Source organism: Mustela erminea, chromosome 13, assembly GCF_009829155.1.
Source record: "Mustela erminea isolate mMusErm1 chromosome 13, mMusErm1.Pri, whole genome shotgun sequence".
NCBI lineage: Eukaryota > Metazoa > Chordata > Mammalia > Carnivora > Mustelidae > Mustela > Mustela erminea.
Genome location: NC_045626.1, coordinates 63,067,414 through 63,085,997, shown reverse-complemented (window position 1 = coordinate 63,085,997; position 18,584 = coordinate 63,067,414). Strand labels below are relative to the sequence as shown.

Here is an 18,584-nt window from a genome sequence, read left to right as displayed (position 1 = left end):
GACTTATGGAAACAAGCAGCCCAGTTCCAGAGCTGGGTTCGCATCATGGCTTCACCTCTCAGAGGCTGGGGTGACCTGGGATGGGTCACCATGCAGCCTCCGTCATCAAAGGAGGCAGACAGCCCGACAGCCTTGAGGGGCCATTTCTGGAGGCCAACCCCTCGTCCGGCTGAGCAGCGGGCCGCACGGGGCCACAAGTCCCAGACAGGGCAGGTCTGCAACTTACTGCTGAAGCGCACGGGCTGCGCCACATTCACCGCGTGGAAGTGCTTGGGGTCGCTGCCTCGGGCCCGGCCCGGCCGCGGATCCACAGCCTCCTTCCCATGGTAAGGACGGGACTCCCCAGTCACTTCTGAAAGCAAGAAGAGAAGTGGGCTGTCAGCGCAGCTCTCGCAGCAGTGAAGCACACGGCCGCACGGGACTCTCTGTGGCCGGTGCCAAACAAAAGCACAACATAGCCTCCTCGGGGCTGGGAAAACCAGGTCGAGCGGAAGGCAGCACACAGTCTAGTTATTCAGGTGTTCTTTAAAGTCTCAGAAACCTTGCTGCTCAGGCCCAATGGGTCACATGTGCTCCCTACAGAAATTAGTCTTCATTTTTTTAGTACTATTATGGAAAGAGGTCTCTCCTTCATTGCGTTTTCTAATGGGCTGCTAGCACAGCACAGGGCTAGTCATTCCCGCAGCAAATCCCTCAGCAGCCCTGGTTCCCTGGCGCGGGGTGGGGAAGTCTCTCCAAAGGCCAGGCCGCCCCTTGTACTCCAACTCGGGAGCCTCCCGTGAGCATGGAGGGGGAAGCACTGTGTGACACCGTCCTCTGCACTACCCGCACTGGGCCTGAGTTGATGGCTGAGGCCCTGCTTGCAGGTTCCTCTCAGTGCCCCAAGGCCAGGGCCTTCTGACATTCCTGCATGGCTCTTGGGCACCCGGCCCATGCCCCGCTGTGCAGATGGCCTCCAGCACAGTTAGAAGTGTGAACAGGAAGCTGAAGATGAGGCAGACTTCTAGTTTCATGGATCATGATCTGATAGCAATTCCTAAGCTAGTGCTTCCACAGTCTCTCTGTAGAGTTCTCCAACCCTGAGAGCACCACTATCCTCCCTCTCGAAGGTGAGGGGTGATGCGGGGACCTGACGTAATGTACCTGAGGCACAGGACACAGCCAGAGGCAATGTCCCATCCAGACCGCCCTCCTCCCTCCTCTGCCTGCATGGGAGCATCTCAGTGCACAGTGAGGACACCTGGTACAAAGTCATGCCAGACAGCGGTGACCTTGGTCTGCAGGGCGGCAAACAGAAGGAGGCGGCTCTGCTTCCCCAAGGCCATGTCCAGCAGGCCTGAGGCAGATGACATGGGCACATGGCATGGCGGGTGGGTTTGTGGGAGACCTGGCTCCACGGTGCTCCGCTTGATGGAAGCTTCACCAGCTATCTGATCCTGCTCGTGTCGCAGACTCTAACACTGTTTTCATTTCATAAATAATCTGTATTTTCCCTCATTGTAAAATAACAAATCATACACGTGAAATAACAGAAACACAGAAGTCTGAAAAGCCAAAACATAAACCACTACTATGCTCAGTCTGCCGCCCTTCCAGTCTTTTTTTCTGTACAAATCCCTAAAAATACCGGGATCACATCACTCTATTTTATGATATGCTTTGTAAGCTTGAACAGAAGCGGCCTTCCATATTCTCAAATGCACTTAAGAACACCACTTTTAATGGCCGCAGAACATTTTGTGAATGGATTTAGTTATCATAATCCCCTATGGTTAGAACTTTAGGTTGTTTGCATTTTGTCATTACCCTATAAAAGACTGCTTAGAACAACCTGTACAAACATCTCTGGGTGTGCTCCTCCTCGTATCCTTCTGAGACCCTGGGCAGGCCACAAGCCCTAGCAACTCTGGCTCCTTCCATTATTCAGTATAGTATTAACATAGCCCCCACCCAGGCAGGTGATGTGGCTCAGGGGCCATCCGGTTACTAACCCCTCTAAAAATATAAAATGTGCTACCAATGAAGCTCAATTCAAGGCAAGATCTTAAAGGAGAAGCACATTCAAGGCCTTCGATGCAACCTCACCACCAACACAATGACCTCACTGCGGTCACCTGTGTGTGCTGCAGCTGCTCTCTTCAGGACCCAGGTGCCCCATCCCCACTGCCTGAGCACTGCCACTCCTGGCAGGAGACTGGCAGCTCTGACACAGGGCAGTGCTACAATGAGCATCCCCTTCCCACCCCAATCCTGAGGAGGCAGGCAGAGGAGTGGGGACACACACACTGAGGGATGGCAGACCAGAGACAAGGAGGGCTTCCCAACAGAGGGCACAGCTTAGGCAAAGGCCAAAGGGAGACACATTTGGGACAAGCTCGAGGACAGGTTTGGGTGTGGTGAACACGTTTCCCTACACCTGAACCTCATGTGTCCCTCTGTCTGCTCCAACCAGCAAGACCTGTGATTCTACTTTGGGTCTTGGCCTCTGCCCCAGACCCAGCACAGCAGCACCTGGTAGAGGGCCCGCCCAGCTGTTCACAGAGACAAATGAAATCTGCAAGAGAGACAAGGTAAGAGTGTGTGCTACCAGGGTCTGGATGCGGGCTGATTGTGGAGGGTACATGGGGCAATAAGGCAGAACAGCTCAGGGAAGACAGCAGAAAGCCAAGTAGTGAACGGGGAAGCCACTTTGCACTGAGCAGGCTTCTCTGGTGGCTCAGGTGGCAATTCTGAGCCCTTCTCTTTTCCATGATTTCTCTTCAGGGCCAAACGCCCCCACCCATGCCTCCCCCTCATCACTCATTTGTTCAGCACCACCATGGGAACCCACTGGCACAGACCAGGGACTTCCGAGTGTCCTGGGGACCAAGAGAAGCAGGAATGGGTACAAATGGAGAAGAGACAGAGTTCACTGGCGTAGCACCCCTACAGGCCCCTTAGGAGCACCTCTGACAAACACCAAATCTCCTTCTGCAGCTCACAGCATTTTCCCTTAGGGCCAGTTGGTGGGTGTGAGCGGATATCCCACGAACCGGTTTCAGGATGCAGACACCCCAAAGCAACTCTCCTGTTCCTCTCCCTCCCTTTCCTGTTCAATCTCAGTGTGCCAGGCACTGTTCTAGGTAGGGGAATATAGTGAGTGAAACAGCAGACAATCCTGTCCTCCCTTAAGTGAGGCCCTCGGCCTGCCTTCTCTTCCACCCAGCAATAGCGGTGGGCACACCTACACCCTGTGACTGGGAAGGGAAGAGTCTGAGCATGGACACCACAGGCTGTTGTGTATTCTGCTCTCTTCAGGTATCCTTGCCAAGACTTCAGAATAACTTTGGCCACCAAAGACGGATGGAGTGCATGGAAGGAGACATGAAGCACGGAGGAGCCAACATGGTTGAGTTGGTACTAAAAAAAGAGGGAAGGGGAAATGTCTTACAGATGGGAAAGCAGGCTCTGAAGTGTTATAAGGCTTGCTTCATGAACAAGTGGAAAATAGTAGGAGACATGAGCCTTCCATTTTCTCCAGGTCCACTGGACCCGAGCCTCCTCCCACCTCACAGCACGTCCACCAGAGGCCCATTTCCGGCCATCTTCCCAAGCTGTGTACTGGGGCTGGGGTGGGAGGGTGCTGGGGAGGGTTAGAGCTCAGGGCAGTGACCTCTTGCTCCACGAGGGGAACCCAGCATGCCAGATTTTCTGCTTTTACACCACAGGCCACATAGGCAGAGCTGAGGGGAGGGGGGATGAGGCAGAGGACAGCCTTAAGTCCAACAAGGAAACTGAGTCAGGTCAGACAGCGGCATGCTTGCTTCCCCACTTTATTATTTGCAAATAAAGGACAAAATGTGAGTGATTCTTATTTGTGTTTCTAAGATTGTATAACTTCTAAGATTGTATAACTTGTCCAAATACAGTATCAGGGTCCAGATGAGCTTGTAACCTCTCCAAATAAAGGGCAAGACAGACTGGTACTTCTTCAGCACTCCAAGTGGTCAGAATGCATGTCACTTTCCTTCCGTACACGAGAACAGGCTTAGACTCGTGGTCAAAAATCAGATGTAAGTAACGCTTGCTTACCAAAAGAGGATTTCTTTTTTTATTTCTTTTTTAATTTTTTTTATTTTTATTTTTTTTTAAATATTTTATTTATTTACTTGACAGAGAGAGATCACAAGTAGACAGAGAGGCAGGCAGAGAGAGAGAGAGGGAAGCAGGCTCCCTGCTGAGCAGAGAGCCCGATGCGGGCCTCGATCCCAGGACCCTGAGATCATGACCTGAGCCGAAGGCAGCGGCTTAACCCACTGAGCCACCCAGGCGCCCCAAAAGAGGATTTCTAACAAGTGAGAACCTGAAAATAAAAATTTTGAGTGGTATTTCCATTATGTTGTACATTCTTTACCCTGATTCTCCCCCAACCCCCGCCCCAGTCACAGCCAGGGTCATGGAGCTTATTAAGAATCTCAATGAGGCGGGATGCCTGGGTGGCTCAGGTCATGATCCCACCATCCTGGGATCAGGCCCCAAGTTGGGCTCCCTGCTCAGTAGGGAGTCTGCTTCTCCCTCTCCCTCTGCTCTTCTACCTGCTTGTGCTTGCTCTCATTCTCTCTCTCAAATAAATAAAAAATATTAAAAAAAAAAAAAAAAAAGGAGTATCACTGAGGCCAGGGGTGCATGGGTGGCTCAGTCATTGTCTGCCTTTGGCTCAGGTCATGATCCCAGAGTCCTGGGATCAAGCCCCAAATTGGGCTCCCTGCTCAGCAGGAAGCCCGTTTCTCCCTTTCCCACTCCCCCTGCTTGTGTTCCTGCTCTCATTGTCTCTCTCTCTGTCAAATAAATACATAAATAAGTAAAATCTCTACATATATACTAAAAAAAAATCTCACTGTGGCTAAAGGTTTGCTAGTTCGGCCAAGTCCCAGGACTGCCACCTTCGTCTTCATTCTACCAAGGTTTTGAGACCTATCTTCTGAAATAACAAATCAGCACTTTTGCTTTCCCCTTTTATACCTATGTGGGCAATATGTAACTCACCACAGAGAATAACTGTAAAGATACAGCCCTGTCAGTTCCAAGCTCAGTCTGCTTGCCTCCTGCTTCGAGGGTCCACAAATGTCTCAGGCACAAGTTCACAGAGGAAATGCCTTACCTTCCATTAAGGCTGGTGACAGAAGCTGAAGCTGCCAGATAGTCCTGTGACACACTCAAGATGTGGCCTTGGGTCTCAACTGCCAGCAGAGATATGGCAGAAGCAGAATGACCTGGTAGGAATCCTCACCCAAGGTATGTGATGTATTGATTCTTCATTTTTACATACATATATCACAAGATGAAATAGAAACGTGTCTCCCCTCCTCCCAGCCCCCTGCTCCTAACCCCATTTCCTAAAGACATCTTTTTTACTCATTTTTCTGATAGTTCGTCCATATTTCTAAATAATAGGTTGACCCAGCTATTTCCAGTTTTACCAATTTTGAATGTTGTCCACTGACTTAATGTTAGGATGGGTACAGATTTAGCTCATATGCACTCTCGCCCACCTTCCTAACAGAGCAGAATTTTGTAATTAAAATTCGTAGAATAATCTAATAATGTACATTTAATGTAAAGTGTTCTTCACTTGTGAGCCAGAAAGCATACTAGGTATTTCAATTCTTCACAACCTTCCTTTCTCCTGGAATTAACATGTGCATTAATTTTTAAATTTGCTTAGCTTTTGGTATATCTACTGCTATTCCTCCCAGTTGCTAAAGCAAGTAACAATGGCTAGCCATAAAAATGTTAAACACTTGAAACATCACATCAGAATCTCCTGGCACCACTCCTCCCTGGGAAGGTCCTCCCCTACTTCCTACCTTCTAGCACAGGCTGAATAAGCTGCTGTCTGGGCTGGGGCATGGCTGTAATCCTGGGGTCCATTGGCTGTCCTCCTGTACTGGGCCTGCTTTCTTGGACCCCAGGCTACCTTCTTTTCTACTTTACCGCTTCCTTTACAAGACACATCTTCCTAAGAAAGGGCAAGACGACTTTTCTGATTCTGTCCATATCTGAAAATGTCTTTATTCCATTCTCATGCAATAGGTTCTTCTGGATGTAAAAATCCCAGGTTGATAACATTTCTGGAGCTTCTATTAGAGATATCCAATTGAATGAACATATTCATCCACCTCTAGTCTTTCCTGAAACTCCTAATTAAAAAAATAATAATGTAATTTTTAAAAAGGCATAGTCACAGGGATAAACAGAACAGGAAAGAAGATGGCAAAGTTGTAAAAACTGGAAAACAGAAGGAACAATTAGCTTACAGAAGGTAACCGTACATCATAATTTGCCTGGGGATGATCTTGGTTTATGCCAGTTTTCCCAGTATCCTATCCAGTTTATTAGCATTTGTCAGTCTTAAGACTGACTTATTTTAGAAGCAAATCACTCAATTTATTTGAGCCCAGAAAGCTAAATCCTAGGGTAACAGATGAAAAGAAGGCACCTATATCATATCAACTATACTTGCATTAAAAAAAAAAAAAGAACAAAAAGGAATCTGGCAATATTTAGCAAAACTACATATACACTGACCCTTTGACTCAGCAATCCTGTATTTAAGAATTTACAGTGAAGGTACATCTTCAACAATTCGAAGGGGGGAAACATGTATAAAGTTATTTATTGTGGCATTATATTTAATAGCAAACTAATGAGAATAACCTGAAGGCTCATCCATAGGAGGACTAATTAAACGTAAGTATGGTAGGGCGCCTGCATGGCTCAGTGAGTTGAAGCCTCTGCCTGTGGCTCAGGTCATGATCCCAGAGTCCTGGGATCAAGCCCCACATTGGGCTCTCTGCTCAGCAGGAAGCCTGCTTCCCTTTCTCTCTCTGCCTGTCTCTCTGCCTGCTTGTGATCTGTCTGTCAAATAAATAAATAAATAAATCTTGGGGGGAAAAAAAAACATTAAAAAAAAATATATATATATATATAAGCATGATATGGTCCTAGGATGGAGTGCAACACAGTTGGTAAAAAAGAATGAAAAATATTCATATATTTATGAATAAATATAGTGACTTTATGGGTATTCTGTTAAATTAAAAAAGAGAAAAATGGGCGCCTTGGCAGCTTAGTCAATTAAGCATCTGACTCTTGATTTTGGATCAAGTCCCACATAGGCTCCTTACTCAGTGGGGAGCCTGCTTCCCCCTCTCCTTGTCTTCTCTCTCTGACAAATAAAACAAAACAAAACAAGAACCCAAGAAAGATAAGCCAGAAACTAATCAAATTACTTACCTATAGGATGTGAGTAAAAACAGGGCAAAGGGAAAAGGAGAGGAAAGAGAAGGGTTTTTTTTTGTTTGTTTTTGTTTTAAGATTTTATTTACTTGACAGACAGGAACAAGTAGGCAGAGGCAGGCAGAGAGAGAGGAAGAAGCAGGCTCCCCACTGAGCAGAGAGCCCGATGCGGGACTCGGTTCCAGGACCCTGGGATCATGACCCGAGCCAAAAGCAGAAGCTTTAACCCACTGAGCCACCCAGGCACCCCAAGATTTTCTTTTTTTCTTTTGTAGGCTCTATGCCAACGTGGGGCCTGAACTCATGACTCCAACATCAAGAGTCACAAGGTTTACCAACTGAGCCAGCCAGGTGCCCCTGCTGAGAACTTTTAAATATATGTTTTTATACAGTTACAACTTCTGAATCTTACTTACATTTTACATATCCTAAAAATAAGTAAGTCAGTTACACAACCTTGTGAATATACTAAAAAATGTGAAATTGTGTATTTTAAAGTGGTGAATTTTATGGCACACGAATTATATCTCAAAACAAAAACATTAAAAATAAATCAATAAGATGAGAAGGCAAAGTCCTAAAACTGAATACAAACTGGATGAAATGTTAACACAGTCACCCCAAAGAAAACAAGGAATGAATGCTAGTTGACTTTTGACTTGAGAACTGACCTCACACCCCATCAGTGGGAAACAGCCTACTAACATTTAACAAAGTACAAAAACATCCTGGAATTTACCTAGTAGATGAGTTCTTGGTAGTGGTACAGGAGTAGTAATTCCAAGACTACAAGTATTTTAGGACTGGCCAAATGGACACATATATACAAGGTGTTCTTACACAGTTCTTACTATGGGAAAAAGAAGATAAAAATATGAGATGGGAGTAAGAGAGGAAGAACTTGAGTATAGATTAGAATTGGAGGTATGAATAAATAGGAGCTTAGCGGGGCGCTAAGTCAGTTAAGCCTTCGGGTCAGGTCATGATCTCCGGGTGGCTCAGTCAGTTAAGCCTTCGGGTCAGGTCATGATCTCTGGGTCCTGGGATGGAGTCCCACATTGGGCTCCCTGCTCAGGAGGGAGCCTGCTTCTTCCTCTCTCTGCCTCCTCCCCGCTGCCTATGCTCTCTCTCTCTCTCTCTCCCCCACCAACAAATAAATAAATAAGATCTTTAAAAAAAAAAAAGATAGATGAAGTATTTAGGGGTAAAATGTCATAGTATCATTAATATACTCTCCAAGGGTTCAGGAAAAAACACGTTAAAAAAAGCAACTGTAGCAAACTGCTATGGATAGGTGAATGCAGCTAAAGGCAATATAAACACTCATGTACCTTTTCTACAGACTTGAAATTTCTCATGTTGAAGGTAAGGGGTAGAAGGGAGCTGACAAACCCAGATCTCATCCCCTGTACTTGGTTTGCTCAGGCAACCCTGTCTCTCCTTCACCCCTGCAGAAGATGGGTGACTTACTGAAGACAGGGTCAAACAGGTGTATCTTGGTTGAGGGACACCAGTTCAACCGAAAGTCAGGGTTCTGTACTTAGCTGGGGAGGGCAGAGTCTCAAGTTCCTCCTTCCAGAACCCCAGCCTCCGAAAAGCCCGAAACATTCCTCTATGGAAAAATCTGGCCAGCGCAGGGCGCCTGGGTGGCTCAGTGGGTTGAAGCTCTGCCTTCAGCTCGGGTCATGATCTCGGGATCCTGGGATCGAGCCCCACATCCTGCTCTCTGCACAGCAGGGAGCCTGCTTCCCCCCTCTCTCTCTGCCTGCCTCTCTGCTTAATTGTGATCTCTATCAAATGAATAAAATCTTAAAAAAAAAAAAAAAAAAGAATCTGGCCAGCCCAAGAAAAAGGTCCCCAGTGAAACAATCCAGCTGGTTCACTGTCCACGGAGGCCCACAAGCACAGAGCTTCCAGCTACACACAGCAGACGGCAAGGCCCACCAACCTCTGCGGAGAGCCTGCAAATGAAAAACACCACACCACAGAGGAAACAATAGAGAAGGAATGTCTATAGGACACTTAACAAAAACATGCCATTATGGGAGCCTGGGTGGCTCAGAGGGTTAAGCCTCTGCCTTCAGCTCAGGTCATAGTCTCAGGATCCTGAGATCAAGGCCCGCATTGGGCTCTCTGCTCAGTGGGGAGCTTGCTTCCTCCTCTCTCTGCCTGCCTCTCTGCCTACTTGTGATCTCTTTCTCTCTCTGTCAAATAAATAAATAAAATCTTTAAAAAAAACAACAACATGCCATTAACATACTCAAAGTGAGAAACAATACTGTATCCATAAAACAAGAATGGGATGCTATTAAAAAGGAACATAATACAGACACCATTGACCCCTCCCACCCAAAGAAAAATATCCACTAGAAATGCAACATGATGGCAAAAATGAAAATCTGTTAAAAGATGTGGTGCAAGTAGAAACTTCCTTAAAGTAAGATATTATTTTTTTAAAAAGATTTTATTTTTTTTTAAGATTTTATTTATTTATTTGACAGAGAGATCACAAGTAGGCAGAGGCAGGCAGAGAGAGGGGGGAAAGCAGGCTCCCTGCTGAGCAGAGAACCTGATGCAGGGCTCGATCCCAGGAGCCTGAGATCATGATCTGAGCCGAAGGCAGAGGCTTTAACCCACTGAGCCACCCAGGCGCCCTGAAATGAAACTTCCTTAAAGTAAAACAAAATGACAAAGAGATGGAGAACTAGAGACTGAAAAAACTGGAGATCGGTCCAAGAGCTTCAACTTCCAGTAACACATCTAAAAAGAGACAAGATAAATGGAAGAGAAAAAAAATCTAGTGTTTTCTTTCCCTAAACCAAGAGGCATGAGTTCCTAAGATGAAAAGATCTGCTAAGCGGCTAGCACAATGTATCAAAAGATACTCAAAATTTCCAGAACAAAAACAGGTTTCATTCAAAGAACCAGAATTACAGCATCGGCAATGTTGAAAGCTCATAATGGAGAAAGATCTTCCAAATTGTAAGGGAAAGTTATTTCTAGCTAGTAAAATTCTAAATTCAGCTAAATCTGTATCATGTGTGAGGGTGAAATAAAGGAATTTTCAAACATGTAAGCAAGGAACTAAAAACTTTTATCTCCATGTTCCTTTTCTGCAGAAGTTATTAAAGACAGCAGTACATTACTTAAATGAGGGGAAAAAAACAAAACAGGAAACTGAAAAACAAAGGATCTAACATGAGAGAGAGAGAGAGACACAGGCAGACAAGTGTGGACAGACATGAGGGAGAAACCTGCTGATTCACCCATGCTGATGGTGAAGGGAAAACCCAAGAGGGCAGCCGGGAAGGTGGGCAGCAGGCCCTGTCAGCACTAAACCAACAGGTGAAGTCAGGTGGCTCTGGGGAAGGAGACTGCAAAATCACTCCAGCAGAATAAAATGGGAGATGTACAACTGAGGGGAAATCAGGAGAGATCTATTCCTGCTAAGGACTTTTTTTTTTAAATGTAAATCTACAGCCACTTTGACAAACCATTTGGCCATTTCTTAAAAAGTGAAACATAAATTTACAATATGACCCGGAAATCCCACTCCTATGTACTTTCCAAGACAAATGAAAGCCTATGTCCCCTTGAAAACTCGCAAAGTTCATAGCAGCTTTACTCACAAAGTGGAAGCAACTCAAATGCTCATCAAAGTGAAAGAGTAAACAAAATGTGGCATAAGCCACAGAATGGAAAATCTGCTGTGGAAAGGAACAAACCACTGACAGAGTCTGCAAATGGATGAGCCTCAAAGACATGATGCCACATGGAAGAAGCCAGACACAAAAGAAGGCATATGGTATGATTCCCTTTATAGGAAATGTCCAGAAGTCTGCAAGTCTGTAAGACGAAGAAAACAGATTAGTGGTTGCCTGGGACTGGCGGAGGAAACAAGGAATGACTACAAATGGACAGGGGATCTTTGGGGGCAAGAGACATGCTCTAAAGTTGCAGAACTCTTTAAATTTCACAAAAATCATAGACTTGTATGCTTTTAAAAGTCAGAAATTTTATGGTACATAAAACTACATCTTTTCTTTTTTTGAGATTTTATTTATTTGACAGAGATCACAGAGAGCCAGTCAGAGAGAGAGGAGGAAGCAGGCTCCCTGCTGAGCAGAGAGCCCGATGCAGGACTTAATCCCAGAACCCTGGGATCATGACCTGAGCAGAAGGCAGAGGCTTTAACCCACTGAGCCACCCAGGCGCCCCCATAAAACTGCATCTTAATAAAGGTGTTAAAAACCTGAAAGTCTTACTTAAGACACATAAAACGTTTTCTTTAAAGTACATATATAGGCTTTGTTAAAAAGTAAAACAAAAAGAAAACTACATGGATGGACCTTGAAAATATTATGCCAATTGAGAGAAGCTAGACACGAAATACGGCATATTGTATGACTCCATTTCTATAAAATGTGAAGTGTCAAATCCACAGAACAGAAAGTGAGTAATTGGCTGCCAGGGTCTAAGGCTTGAGAGAAAATGGGAGAGTGCCTGCTGATGGACGCAGGGTTTTATTCTGGGGTGACAAAAAAGTTCTACACTTGGGGCGATGATTCTGAAAATGTTCTAAAAACCACCAAAAACTGTACTCACCAAGCAAATTCTACGGTATGTGAATCATACCTCAATAAAGTTATCAAAACAAAAAGATGATGATGACAATGTTCAATTCTGGCTTAAGACAAAATGTTTCACCAGCAAAAAGGAAATGGAATCCCCCTCCATGCCCTGCCAAGAGCAGCACAGACGGAGCAAGAACTCTGGGAGTGAGAAGACAAAGGGGAAAGTGTCAGCCACCTTGTTCAGGAAAAATCAACAGAAAATGCCTAAAACCATGGCATTTAGAGACCCACGGATAAATGCTAAGTGAATCAATAGTTAAAGAAATCTCAAGTATTTGCTTCTGAGAAGTGGGAAATGGGGCAGGGGACATCAGGGTTAAGTTCTAAAATAAAAAGGCTTATAAAACTATCTGAATATTCAGATCGTGTGTACAAATAACCCTAATACAACTCCCAACTAAAATTCTGATTTAGACAATTAAAATCAGCTCCTCTTCAGATCCAGATGGCCTTGCCCCACTGTTTTCCCACGCCGGTGCCGCTGCTGAACATCTCATGCGATTCTGATTCCTACTCTTTTCACCAGGACCTGTGCTCTCACTCTTTTGGACATGTGGTGTTCACTGTATTTCTGACATACTGCAATTATACAAGGTATCTTGTCTAAGTCTTCTAAAAATTATTATGCCCATGGGGTGCCTGGGTGGCTCAGTGGGTTAAGCCGCTGCCTTCGGCTCGGGTCATGATCTCAGGGTCCTGGGATCGAGTCCCGCATCGGGCTCTCTGCTCGGCAGGGAGCCTGCTTCCCTCTCTCTCTCTCTCTGCCTGCCTCTCCATCTACTTGTGATTTCTCTCTGTCAAATAAATAAATAAAATCTTAAAAAAAAAATAAAAATAAAAAAATAAAAATTATTATGCCCTCTTAACTCCAAAGTTACATGACTAAAAGACCCCTGCTCCTATATTTTTAAAAAAGAACTTGGGATGCCTGGGTGGCTCAGTTGGCTAAGCGACTGCGTTCCGCTCACATCATGATCCCAGGATCCTGGGATCGAGTCCCCCATGAGGCTCCTTGCCCAGCAGGGAGCCTGCTTCTCCCTCTAGCTGTTCTGCCTGCTGCTCCTCTGCTTGTGCTCTTTCTAGGACAAATAAATCAAAAAATATTTTTTTAAAAATTAAAAATAGGGGGGGCACCTGGGTGGCTCAGTTGGTTGGACTGCCGCCTTCGGCTCGGGTCATGATCCTGGAGTCCCGGGATCGAGTCCCGCATCGGGCTCCCAGCTCCATGGGGAGTCTGCTTCTCCCTCTGACCTTCTCCTCGCTCATGTTCTCTCTCACTGTCTCTCTCTCAAATAAATACATAAAATCTTAAAAAAAAAAATTTTAAATAGGGGCACCTAAGTGGCTCAGTTGGTTAAGTGTCTGCCTTTGGTGGCTCACGTCAGGCTCCCTGCTTGTCAGAGAGCCTGCTTCTCCTTCTCCATGCCACTTGCCCTGCTTGTGCTCACTCTCACTCCTAATAAATAAAATCTTAAAAAAAATAAAAGAATTCTTATGGGGGATGGGTGGCTGGGTGGCTCAGCTGACTGAGCGTCCAACTCGAGTTCAACTCAGCTAATGATCTCAGGGTTGTGAGTTGAAGCCCCACATTGGGCTCTGCGCTCAGCATAGAGTCTGCTTGTCCCTCTCCTTCTGTCCCACCCCCTGCTTGTGCAGGCTCTCTCACTCTCAAATAAATAAATACTTTTTTTTTTAAAGATTTTTTTTTTTTTAATTTGACAGATCACAAGTAGGCAGAAGTAGGCAGAGAGGCAGACAGAGAGGGAGAAGCAGGCTCTCTGCTAAGCACAGAGCCTGATGTGGGGCTCGATCCCAGGACCCTGGGATCATGATCTGAGCCAAAGGCAAAAGCTTAACTCACTGAGCTATCCATGCGCCCCATAAATAAATAAAATCTTAAAAAGAACAACACCGCAAAAAAAACCCCCAAAACTCTTATTGGGCCAACTGGCTGGCTCAGTTGGCATGCAGCTCCTTTTAAAAATTTCTTTAGTGGGAGAACACATGTACACAAGCAAGCATGTGGAGAGGGAGAGGGAGAATTTTAAGTAGGCTCCACACCCAGCATGGAGCCCAACATGGGGACTGATTTCACGACTCCCAGAGATCACAACCTGAGCCAGAATCATGAGTCATAAACTTACTAGCAAACTGTACCACCCAGGTGCCCTGAGCATGCGGCTCTTAGTCTCCATTGTTGTGAATTTGAGCCCCACAATGGGTGTAGAGATTACTTAAAAATAAAACCATGGGGCACCCGGGTGGCTCAGTTGGTTAAGTATCTGCCTTCTGCTCAGGTCATGATCCCAGGGTCCCGGGACTGAGCCCCAAATTAAGTTCCCTGCTCTGTAGTGAGTCTGCTTCTCCCTCTCCCACCCCCACTCATGCACACTCTCATGCTTTCTCAAAGTCTTTTAAAAGGAGGGGGCACCTGGGTGGCTCAGTCGGTTGGGCACCAGAATCTTGCTTTCTGCTGGGGTGGTGATTCAGGATCATGAGATCAAGCCCCGCCTCAGGCTCTGCACTCTGCATAAGCCTGCTTAGGATTCTCTCTCCCCTTGGGATTCTGCCTCTCCCCTGTCCCTCTTCCTGCTCTCCTCCTCTCTCAAAAAAATTAATAAATCTTAAAAAAAGAAAGGAACTTATACTAATCAGATACTGGATTTTCCAGACTAATTTTTCAATGGGTAAGAGCTCTTTCTTAATTTGCCTTTTCACAGCATTCTGTTTGTGTTCAGAAAATAGACTGTTTATGTATTTATATGTACATATTTTCATTGTGGCAAAACACATATAAAATTTTAGCCATTTCTGGGGCACCTGGATGGCTCAGTCGGTTGAGCAGCTGCCTTCAGGTCTGGTCATGATCCCAGGGTCCTTCGATCAAGTCCCACACTGGGCTCCCTGCTCAGTGGGGAGTCTGCCTTTCCCTCTCCTTTTGCTGCTCCCCCTGCTTGTGCTTTCTCTCTGTCAAATACTAAGTATTTTAAAAATTTAACCATTTTTAAGGACATGGGTCATATACCTTTCTTTCAAAATGGAATTACTGGATCTAATGGTAGTTCTATTTTTAATTTTCTGAGGAACCACAATCTGTTTTCCACAGTGACATACCATTTCACATTCCCACCAATTGTGCAAAAGCATTCCAACTTCTCCACAACCCACCATCATCTCCACTATGACTTGTTTTGATAGCAGCCATCCTTATGGGTGTGAGTGGTGTCTCATGATGGTTTTGATTTGCGCTTTCCTAATGATTAGTGATGTTGAGTGCATTTTCATGTGCTTGTTGGCCATCTGCATATCTTCTATGGAGACAGTCTTCTGCCCATTTTTAAAATTTTTAAAAAATATTTTTAATTATTTGTCAGAGAGAAAGAGTGCACATGCACATGAGCACAAGCAGGGAGAGCAGCAGGCAGAGGGAGAAGCAGGCCCCCGCCAAGCAGGGAGCCCGATGCAGGGCTTGGTCCCAGGACCCTGGGATTATGACCTGAGCTGAAGGTAGACACTAACCTCCTGAGTCACCCTGGTGTCCCTCCTTTGCTCATTTTTTAAAATCAGATTTTGTTGTTGTTGTTGAGTTGTAGGTTTTTAAAATATATATTCTCAGTATTAGCCCTTCATCAGATATGATTTGCAAGTATTTTCTCCCAATCCATAGGCTGCCTATGGATATCCACTGTTGGATGTTTTAAGGCAGTTTTAAATTTTGATGCAGCTCAATTTACCTCTATTTTTCCTTTGCTATTTTTTTTTAATTTTTTCAATTTATTTATTTTCAGAAAAACAGTATTCATTATTTTTTCACCACACCCAGTGCTCCATGCAATCCGTGTTTCCTTTGCTATGTTATGGGTGCTACCTGTAAGAAATCATTGCCAAGCCCAATGTCATTAAGCTTTTTTCTTATGTTTTCTTCTATAAGTTTTGTAGTTTTAGCTCTTATGCTTGGGTTTTTGACCCATGTTGGATTTTTGTACACAGTTTAAGTGAAGGTTCTCTGGCATGTATGTGGCTGTCCAGTTTTCCCAGCACCATTTACTGAAAATACTATTCTCCCCACCCATGAACCATACTCTTGTGGAAAATAATTTTACCATAGATATGGTTTATTTTTGAGTTCTCTAATCTATTCCATTGGCCTATATACCAGAATCACACTGTCGCGATTACTGCAGCTTTGTAGCAAGTTTTAATATCACAAGTGTGAGATTTCCAACTTTATTCTTTTCCAAGAATGATTTGGCTATACGAATTTTAGGATGTAGTTTCCTATTTCGGCAAATACGGTTTTTGGCATTTTGATGGAGATTGTACTAAACCTGTGCATTGCTTGGGTAGTACTGACAGCTTCCTAACTCTTCCAGTCTGCGAACATGGGATGTCTTTCATGTCTTTAATTTCTTTCAGCAATGTTTCATAGTTTTCAGTGTACTAGGTTTTTCATCTTTTTGGTTAAATTTATTCCTAAGTGTTTTATTCTTTTTGATGCTATTGAAAATGGGCCAGTCTCCTTCATTTTCTTCTGTTTGTTCATTGGTAAGTGTATAAAAACATAACTTTTTGTGATTTTATGTCCTTAAACTTTGCAGAATTCTTTTATTAGTACCAATAATGTGTGTGTGTGTGTGTGTGTAATCTTTAGGATTTTCTACATATAAAGTTATGCCACCTGTAAACAGGGATAATTTTACTTCTTCCTTCCCAATTCTGTTGCCTTTATTTTCTTATCTAATTGCTCTGGCTAGAATTAATTTCCAATCCCATGTTGAACAGAAACGGTAAAATCCTTGTCCTGTTTCTGATCTTAGAGGAGAAGCTTTCAGTCCTTACTACTGAGTAGGATATCAGCTGTGGGTGTGCCCACAGCTACAGGCCTTTATTATTTCTAAGTAGTTTTCTTCTATTCCTAGCTTGTTGAGTGTTTGTATCATGAAAGAATGGTTAATTTTACAACATGCTGTGATTTCCTCCTCTACATTTTGTTAGTGTGGTATGTTACATTGATTGAGTTTAGTTTGTTGAACCATCCTTGCATTCCAAGAGTAAATCCATTTGGTTACAGCATATAATCATCTTAATGTGTTGTTAGATTTTGTTTCCTAACTTGGCTCAGAATTTTTGCATCAGTGTTCATGGGATATTGGTCTGTAATTTGCTTCTGGAAGCTTGTATCTGGGAATTTTCCATTTCATCTAGGTCACCCAATTTGTTGGCACACAATTCTTCAGGTACTCTCTCATAAACCTTTTTATTTCTGTAAAATTGGTAATAATGTCAATTCCGTCTCTTTAGTTATTTGGGTGTTCTCTCTTTAGTCCTTCTAGCTAAAGGTTTGTCAATTTTTTTTTGATCTTTGGTTTTGCTGATTTTTTTCTAGATTTTCTACTTTCTATTTACCTCTGTTCTAATCTTTATTTTCTTCATTCTGTTAGCTTTGGTTTTAGTTATTTTCCTAGTTCCTTAAGTTCCTTTCTTCCTGTGAAGTTAGGTTGTTGACTTAAGATCTCTTTTTTAATGTAACATTTACAGCTGTAATTTCCCTCGTAGCACTGTTTTCACTGCATCCCAGTGGTTTTGGTATGTTGTGTTTTCATTTCATTTGTCTCAATATTTTCTAGTTTCCTTCAAGATGTCTTCTTGACACTGACCATGTTTAAATAAGAGTGTGCTACTGAGTATCCACATATTTGTGAATTTTCCCCCTTTCCTTCTACTGGGGACTTCTAGTTTTGTTCCATTGTTAATTAGAAAACATACTTTGTATAATTTCAACCTTCTAAATGTATTGACTTTTGTGCCTAACATATGGTCTATCCTGCAGATTATTATATGTGTACTGGAGGAGAAAACGTGTATTCTGCTATTGTTGATAGCTACTGTGATCCTGTAAGTGCCCAAGGCTCTAGTCCCCTTTCTTTGTTCATTTGTTCCAAAGACTCAGTAGTTTCAATGCCCTACAATTTCGCTTAGTCTTTCTTCTGACTGGTGGAGGCTACTATTCAACCTTTCTAAGGGATTTTTCAATTCAGTTACAGTGTTTTTCTTTATAATTTCTTTCTCTTTGTTGGTATTCTCATTTTGTTCATATATTGTTATCCTGAGTTCCTTCAGTTCTTGGTGTTTTCCTTTAGCTCTTTGGGCACATTTAAGATAGTTTTAAAACATTTGTCTAGTATGTCCAATGTCTGCGTCCTCAAGGATAGTTTCTGCCACTTAATCTTATTCCTTTAAATGGGCCATATATTCCTCTTTCTTTGTATAACTTGTGCTTTTGTTTTTGTTGAAAATTAATCATCTGAATATACAGCCACCTTTCCCAATCTTTGCAGACTGGCTCGGTGTTAAAGTCCTTCACTAATTAGCACGATTTGTTCTGAACCTTGGGACCACTGTGGGGTATGTATCTTGCCTAGGCCTGTGTGTGAACTTTTTTTATTCCTAAGTATAGATGGCTGTTTAAGAAATCTTAATTTCATAGAGACTTGTCACCCAGCTTCTCAATATTCTTAAGTATTCTATTGCATCCCTCCACCCCTATTCCCCTGCCCCAGGACTGCAGCTCTGCAGTCCCCCTACAGCTTTCAGGAGCCCTTTTTTCCACTGTCCACAGCTTTTCACAGCCTGAGATCTGAGCTTCCAGTCAGAGAAAAGAGATCAGTCCCT

At 43.8% G+C, this 18,584-nt stretch overlaps 1 protein-coding gene across 5 annotated transcripts in view; it reads right to left on the bottom strand.

Annotated features, from left to right (window-relative positions):
• DGCR2 (DiGeorge syndrome critical region gene 2) overlaps window positions 1-18,584 on the bottom strand; it is a 92,487-nt gene that overhangs the window by 35,819 nt on the left and 38,084 nt on the right. For 4 of the 5 annotated variants that reach the window (XM_032311440.1, XM_032311441.1, XM_032311437.1 and 1 more), the window contains one exon: window positions 227-352. The exons of the other annotated variant lie outside the window; for it this stretch is intronic. In XM_032311440.1, the coding sequence (XP_032167331.1) occupies window positions 227-352 (126 nt within the window). The remainder of the gene's footprint in view (window positions 1-226; window positions 353-18,584) is intronic. 5 annotated transcript variants of the gene reach the window in all.